Source organism: Lolium rigidum, chromosome 5 (genome assembly GCF_022539505.1).
Source record: "Lolium rigidum isolate FL_2022 chromosome 5, APGP_CSIRO_Lrig_0.1, whole genome shotgun sequence".
Classification (NCBI taxonomy): Eukaryota; Viridiplantae; Streptophyta; class Magnoliopsida; order Poales; family Poaceae; genus Lolium; species Lolium rigidum.
In genome coordinates, this window is record NC_061512.1 from 52,760,416 (window position 1) to 52,768,317 (window position 7,902).

Below are 7,902 nucleotides of genomic sequence, written 5' to 3' on the forward strand. Positions count from 1 at the left end.
GTATGCCAATCTCCTTGCCATGAGTATATGGGAAAAGTTTGAACTAGTTTTGACAACCCATTTAAACGTTTAGGATTTTTTGTAACTTCAACCAAATTTGATAAAAGTTCTGAAACATAATTTGTAAAGGAAAATTGATCAAAAATCCAAACTTCCTCTTTTTTCTAAGGAAAGATTGATAAAAAAAAACTTCTCAAAAAAATTAAAAATTCCTATCACTTTTGGTCACTTGTGAAAGAGACATCGTTGGTAGGTTATAACACCAAACGCTAGAGAAAAGACATCCCTAGCGTTTTGTTCACTGCCTAGTCGCTACTGATGGGAGTTGGCATTTTCATCTAAGTGGTAAAACCAACAGAATTGGCATTGTTTTACCCATCACATACGGCTTAGTGGCGGCACTGTAGAGATAGTGTTCAAAGAGTAAACTCGGTTGAATCATGTTGGGCCTTTATTACCAAAAAAGAGCAGAAAGGAAAATCTTATTACATGACAAGGAAAGGCCGTATAGAACAATGTTTCTATGGTGCATGATACTACGAAGAGAACGCCTGGAGTTTAGTTTGAGCACCATGCATGGGACGCAACATCATCACAGTATGCGGTGCATGAGTATACTCCGGTGTGAGGTCAAACTGAAAGCGTTGAAGGATCATGCACAGTGCCATCTTGGCCTCAAGCAAGGCGAAGTTCTGCCCGATGCAGGTCCGTGGCCCCCAACCGAATGGCATAAACGCTCCCGGGTCCTTGGATGCCTTGGAGATCCCCTCCGCAAACCTATCGGGCCTGAATTGATGCACATCGTCTCCCCAGATATCCTCATCGTGGTGGATGTACAACACGGGCATCTCGAAGATCACACCAGCAGGGTATTTGATGCCTCCGATCTCAATCTCCTTATATGTTTGCCTGGTGAGTGCAGAAGCCGGTGGGTACAAACGGAGAACTTCATAAAGAATCATTGTCACCTGCACAACAAGATATTAATAAGACATTGCTCATCTAGTTTTATGGCGTTGTAAGGAATCAAGCAATTTCGGTGGGTGCTCACGGTTTTGAGTCGATTGAGACCCTCATAGTCAATCTTATGTTTCCCAAACATGCGAAGAACCTCCTCCCGTGCACGGTCCTGCCACTCCGGGTGCATACTAAGCACAACCATTGTCCATGTGAGCAATACCGATGTTGTCTCCATTCCTGCAAAATAGAACAACTTGCACTCCTCTATGACCTCTTCGGTCGACATTCCTTTGATGGATTGGCCATTTGCACCTTTGTCTGCCATGTTTGATTCGAGCAATAAGCCAAGTAAGTCGTCTTTCATGCTTTCTCCTTCCTCAATAGCTTGCATCCTTTTGGCAATTAGATTCCACAGAATGGACACAATCTCGCTGTTAATTTGACGCATCCTTCGGTTATTTTTGGTAGGGAACGACCTAGGAAAGATGTTTTAGTCATATTGTAAGTAGATGCAGAATGAGAAAACAAGGTTGTCAAGAGAAGAATATAATGTGCCTAGTAAACTAGATAAGGGCATGCACTCGTGCAGATTGTTTGTCGAACGATATTATTGTCTCACATTGGATTTAGTATGTTCCACACTCAAATTCTTGTACGAGCAATTTGATTCAACCAAAATGGGATTGTTAATCCGGCCTCAGCAATGGCAAGTGGACCCGAATTATGATTACCATTTACCAAAAGGACGTTCTTGATCAACAGCTAAGAAATTCTAGTGAAAAGGGTATTGCTGCATGATGCAAAGTATGTAAGTATAAGAAAAAGTTGTAGCTCACATGTAACCGGGAATGAAAAACTTGTGAAGGGCCGCCATGAAGCGCACCATCTGCTCAGATTGCAGCTGAAAAATTCTTCTTCCCTCGAGATAAGAGCTGCCGAACGCGGTGCGAGAGATGACATCTCCGGTGAGGGTCTGGAGCTCGGAGCAGACGTCCACCTCCCACGAGCCGTCGGATCCAAGGGACTGCGTCCATCTGCCAACGAGCTCTTGGCAGCACGAAGAAAATGCGGGCAACATGAGCTGCAGCAGAATCAAGCAAGACAGGATGAGCAGCACGTCCGTCGTCGTCGTCGTCGTGTCACAACAGCAATTACAGAAAGAAAGAACAGTGTGCGTACCTTGAGCTTCTCGGCATGGAAGGCAGGGTTGAGGATCCGGCGGTGCTTGACCCACTTCTCGCCCTCGTAGGTTCCGACGCCGAGCGCGAGCAGCTTGGCCAGCACCGGGAACTTGACCTTCTGGACGTGGCCGAACTTGCCTGCCATCACCTCCCTCACCAGCCTAGGGTCGGTGATGGTCACCTTGGGGACGGGGCCGAACCAGGAGAAGCACGGCGCGCCGTGCTCCCGGACGGTGCTGTGGAGGAAAGGCATGACGCGGCCGGCGATGTCGTGGCAGCGCGGCGGCAGGGGCGGCTTGGCCCACGCCTCCTTGTTCTGCCGGCCGTGGTCGATCGCGTCGCCGGCCAGGAAGCGGTACCGCGTGCCGCGGAGGCCCTGGCCGCGAAGAACTCGCTCGAGCCGCCTAGGCCGCCGCCAGAGTTGGTCCAGCAGCCGGGTGGCTGGCCACAGGAGCGCTAGGCCCAGGAGGCCGCAGGCCAGGTAGCTCCATGGTAGAGCTGGACTCGTCAGCGATCCTGCAGGATCCATTGATCCTTTCTTGATCCTCAGATAATGCTGGGTTCCGATCGAGCTCTGGATATATATAGAAGTGTCATTAGGATAATCAAGTCTTCAGTGCTTGTTTTTTAAGCTCATCGCACTGTAATCAGTGGTGATGTGGTTTGTGGAAACACATAAGACATAAATCTTGGCTGACCACAATCTGCCCTATAGCGTGCTCACCGTCACCGATCCCGGCCGCGCGATCCGCATCGTGGGGTCCTCGCTAATTGAAGCGGGTGGTGTATTTTTTTTCTTCTCTGAGCCTCATCGCATCGTGCGTTGACTCAGCGCCCCCTATTCCATTCCCCGTCTCCACTCCGTCTCGTCCTCCTGTTGCTGCTGATGGCCGTGAGGGCGCTCCCCGCCAATGCGACGAGACAACCCAGCGGCCGCGGCATGAGCTACTCGACTCCGTGCCCTGCTTCATATGCTTCCACCGGGGCATGGCCCTCGACGAGCCCATCTCCTCGTCCGCATCCGGCGGTACCGGCAGGGGATTCAGGGAGAGGATGAATCCCTCACCTACTCAAGTCCTGGGGGATGAGGATGAGGCTTCTCGTGACGGTTCCCAAGAGCCCCTGGCCCCTGCGCCGCCTCCTCCCATGCCGCGGGGCAGATTCAACGGCCACCGGCTTCTGAAGAAGCACCGTCGGGAAAGGGTTAGGAGGAGAGGGAAACCCTCCGATCTGGTGGCGGAAGGTCGTTAGACTCCGACGAGCTGCTCGCCATCAAGAAGGTTGTCAGGTCATGCATGTAGGAGATTTAGCTCTTCAGTTTTTACTATGTTGTGCTGGATGTAGCTTCTGATTACCATGCCCTAATGTTGGCTATAGTCTCAATTGTTCACATGCGTTGTGCTGGGCCTAGTTTAGGACCATATGGTGTAGTGTTCGATGTGGTTTTCAAGTGTTATGCCTTAGCACTGACTTATTTTGGCTCATGGTGTGTATCCTGGTGATTCATTCCAGCAGGAGACTAATTAATCCACTGAATGTTTGCTGTTCTGTTTTGATTTCGTGCCGAGAAGTTAAGAGAAGGACTAGAGTTAGCTGACTGCTGCAGACCACAGACACACTACGCCTAGATGTCTTCAATGTATAGTCCATCATTTTTGTTGCTGCTAAACGGTACGATCATGTGTTTTGTTGGCTGCTAGGAGCTGAGGGGCAGCACACACAAGCAATTGGCTCCTAACGGACTGTGGTGATCACCATTGAAACATCTGTCATAGGTTAGCATATAAACTTTGTTTAGGACAATCAGTTTTTTTTGATTGGGCTCATTCATGTCAGAAGTAACTTATGTTTTATAGAGAAATAACTCTATATTTTGAGTCACATAGTAGCTTTTACTTGTAGCAAAGTAACTCTATATTTTGAGTCATATACTAGCTTTTACCCGTACCAAAGTAACTATCTTTTATAGAAAAGTAACTATGGTCATATAGTAGCTTTTACTTGTACCAAAGTAACTTTATATCTGGACCGGAAGTAATTCTTTATTTTGAGGTTCATTGTTTTAGTCTACAGAGGTAGTTCATCTTTTAGTTGTGCTTGTAAGTTGTAACTTGGAAATGGTTTGGTTCAGACCGACTTTTATTTTGGTTTTACTATGGGTCTGATTTGGACTAGTTTGAATGGGTTGATTTCTAAGATTAATTTGGGCTTTAGTTCAAACGGTTTCAAGTCATGGCTTTGAACTATTGATTTAATCCAGCTAATTCGACTTCATGCATTCAGCCTTGTTGACAAGCTTTCACACGCTAGTTTAAGGGCACGGCGTCGGCAGCGGTCGGAGCTCCTACCACGGTGAAGCCACCTTCCACTTCCTTCTGCTGCCAGGAGCTATCTGGATCATGCGCCTCTGCATCTCCTTCACTACCGGCAACAAGTAACTTTCTGTATATGCGAAGTTACTCTTTGCCAAGCTAGAAGTAATCATATGTTCATGGGATACTCTTTGCCAAGCTAGAAGCAATCATGTTTGATGGGATGTTACTCCTTGTTAAGCTAGTAGTAATTTTTTGGTGTAGATTGATGTAAATCCATATCTTAGACTAGAAGTAATTATGTCTTCGTGGGATGTTACTCTTTGTCAAGTTTGAAGCATTTCTAATGTGTTCTTGGTGTAGCATCCATATGTCAGAGTATAAGTAATTTAATGTTGTTGTTTGTTACTCCTTGCCGATCCAGTAGTAATTTCATGTCTACTTTTGACGTAATCCATATGTTAAGCTAGATGTAATTCTTAAGTGGAATTGATGTTATTCCTTGATGAACCGGAAGTAATTCTTAAGTGGATGTTATTACATGTCATTCTAGAAGTAATAATATGTGAATTTAATATACCTTGTAGACCTTTTGCTTTTGGTGTATGAATTATTAGCCACTACTAAGGCAGGAGTACCTTTCATGTTCTTAGGAAGGAATTTTACTGTTAAGGTCAATGCCACCTAGATTTAGGTTGAACCAATCCATAATCTACAATGCACAAACAATTTAATTACTATTCTCATTGTTTTTATATCAAATTAAAAACAACAGATTACTTCATATAGGAGAAGTACCTCAAACATGTTACTTCTAGTGCTTATGCTTAATTCATAGAAATGTTACTTCTAGTGCTAATGCTTACTTCATACACAACAATTAATGCAATTACTTCAAGTGAGAAGTAACTCAAACATGTTACTTCGGCCGATTATGTTTACTTCATACACATCACCAAATGCAATTACTTTCCAGATGTTACTTCTGATGCAGGATAAAACACAATGTTTTAACTGATCTTCTAATCTGCTTTTTTATTCGTGCCATGTAGGTGACAAAGAAATTTCAACACCAACTAAAATGGAAGCCATCTTTTCCATGCTGTTATCCATAATAAAGTAATCATGGTGAAAATATTCAAGCTACTACTTCCCCTACTTCTTGTCGTCAACAAGAACAACAGTATCTGGACCTTGATGTGCTTTCTACTGTTTTTGGTAGCTTCTGCCTAGCTTGAGTGCTCTACATTCTCCATTGTGGCAAAACCTGGATCAAATCTAGGTGACACCGCTGTGATGTGTTTTTGGGTTTTCCCTGGAAATAGTTGCTACATCCTTGCTTCATTCCTCTCCTACCAGATCAGATCTTATGTCCTAGAAATAGAAAAGATTGATCTTGGGTTAAGCACACAACTATAATTTTCTTGCACGAACTTTTTAAACTGCATTAGATGCCTGTGTTACTTCCCGGCTTGCTTCGGAAGAAAGTAATCATTGAGGATTCAGGGTTTCCCTCCGTTTTCTTGCTGGCGGCTGTGGTAAAGCGAGGGAGGAAGAAGGAAAAAAAAAAACTAGGGGATTTCTGGTTAGGTAGGGTGGAAGCTTGCTCTTTCAGTCTTTTGTAGCTGGGCATGGGTGCGTGGACGACGTCGGCCTATGCATCTTGCTATTATTCACGCGCGCCCATCCAAAGAGAGGGATTCCCACTTTTTGCCGTTTAAGGAAAGATGACTTTTCCCCCTTTCCTTGGGTTGTAAAAACTGACCACTCCGTAAGCCCAAAAGTGGTTGACCACCGTGTAGTCAAGCCCTTGTGGAAATCCTGGACAATCAGATGGCCATTGTCAATACCTCCTTCTTATGGAACTTGCCATGCAAGTAACTAATCTATATATTATATTACAGTATATACTAAAAATAATATAAGGGTATTTTTCGAAACACCATATTAATTCACGTGTACTAAAAATAATATAAGGGTCATTTTAATCTTAACATTTAAAATTAAAAGATAAAAAGTGTTACGTGTACAAAAGACATTGCTGTTCTATCCAGTTTGACACGATTCATTAGGAAAGGAACCGGCGCCGACCAGGTAACGGTGTAATTGACACGTTCTATGTTAAGGTTAGAAACGATTGTGTCCGATTGAAAGAGTTAAATATGTACATAGGTGGAATCTCCGTCATGCATGGCGTGTCAAATGCAGAACAGCAACTCTAAATATAAAATTGTCTTGCTTTGTGTTAAACTTGGACATGTGGCGCCATATATGGCCATGTGAACTATCCAGTGCTAGGTAGAGAAAACATATGTATTAGAAGCAGAAAATGTGGAGAGATGTGTACTTGAAGGTTTTCTTGTGGCTGTGATATATTCTGCACGGAAATCAGAGGTTGTAGTCTCTAGGACATGCCCTACGCCGGTACGAATGAAGCTGAAAAACAAGCATTTTCATCTGAACTACATCCCACATTCACAACCATGGAACCAAAATCACGTCACATTTGAACTAAATTACACAGCTGCAGTTAAAGACATAAGAGCATCTCCAGTCGCGTCCCCCAAAGCGTCCCCCAAAGGGATTTGGGGCGCGCCGGACAAAAAAAGCGTTCCAGCCGCGTCCCCCAAAGCCCTTTTTTGTCCGGCGCGGCCCCATACGGTGTCCGGCGCCCCGAGCCCGTCCCCGTCCCACAGGGGACGCTCCGGGGACGCCGGACACAACGAAAAGCGAGGCGGGCTCCCACATGTCGGCGACTATTTGCATAAACCGTTGGTTCGCGCCTCTTTTCTCGTCGCTCCTTCCTTCCCGCGCCTCCCACTCCACCGCCGCCGCTGGATTTCCCGGCCGTTTGGGCGTCTGATTTGTGCTGGGAGTCAGCACCGTTGTCGCGGCCGGGGCTCCCGCCGGTCGTGCCGCCGCCGCCGCGTCGCCGGCGCCTCCCGAACGCGCCGTCAAATCCGCCCCACCTCCGCGCACAGAAGGTTCTCGACGACTTGCCGGTAGGCGCGATTGGTCGCTGTTTGTTGCGTCGTCCGCCTCGGCGCAATTTTAACCATTGATTTTGCTTTAGGCATGGACAGCGACGATGAGATGGTTGCCCCGCTCGCCGGAGGACGAGCAAGCGTTCGACGACGACCTGCGGGAGCATTTGCCGATCATCGCGTCCCTCCGGGACATGCTTGACGCCGAGGCGGAGAAGAGGAAGAGAGCCGCGCCGCGGAGGATCAAGGCCGGGAAGAAGGAAGTCGAAGCCCCGGCAGAGGATGGAGGGGCATGCCATGCTGCACAACGACTACTTCGCCGACGGGGCAACACATGCCGACAATTTTCGGCGCCGGTACAGGATGAGCAAGGGCCTGTTCATGAATATCCTCCACGGCGTTCGAGAGTTCGACCCCTACTTCAAGCTCAAGGTCGACGCCGTAGGCGTTCTCGGGTTCTCATCC

At 46.7% G+C, this 7,902-nt stretch overlaps 1 protein-coding gene across 1 annotated transcript; it reads right to left on the reverse strand.

Moving 5' to 3' along the window:
- Nucleotides 1-536: 536 nt before the first annotated feature.
- Nucleotides 537-2,670, reverse strand: LOC124654758 (cytochrome P450 72A397-like). Its single transcript, XM_047193746.1, has 4 exons — nucleotides 2,140-2,670; nucleotides 1,797-2,041; nucleotides 1,052-1,436; nucleotides 537-968 (listed from the first exon to the last, which is right to left on the reverse strand). Exons 1-4 carry the CDS (start codon nucleotides 2,668-2,670, stop codon nucleotides 537-539), a joined length of 1,593 nt encoding a protein of 530 aa, XP_047049702.1.
- Between the last annotated feature and the right edge of the window lie 5,232 nt (nucleotides 2,671-7,902).

Coding starts and splice junctions, on each gene's coding strand:
- LOC124654758 (XM_047193746.1), bottom strand. CDS start 2,670: ATGGATCCTGCAGGATCGCTGACGAGTCCAGCTCTACCATGGAGCTAC. Junction 2,042..2,139: donor TCCATGCCGAGAAGCTCAAG/GTACGCACACTG, acceptor ATTCTGCTGCAG/CTCATGTTGCCCGCATTTTC. Junction 969..1,051: donor GTCTCAATCGACTCAAAACC/GTGAGCACCCAC, acceptor CTTGTTGTGCAG/GTGACAATGATTCTTTATGA.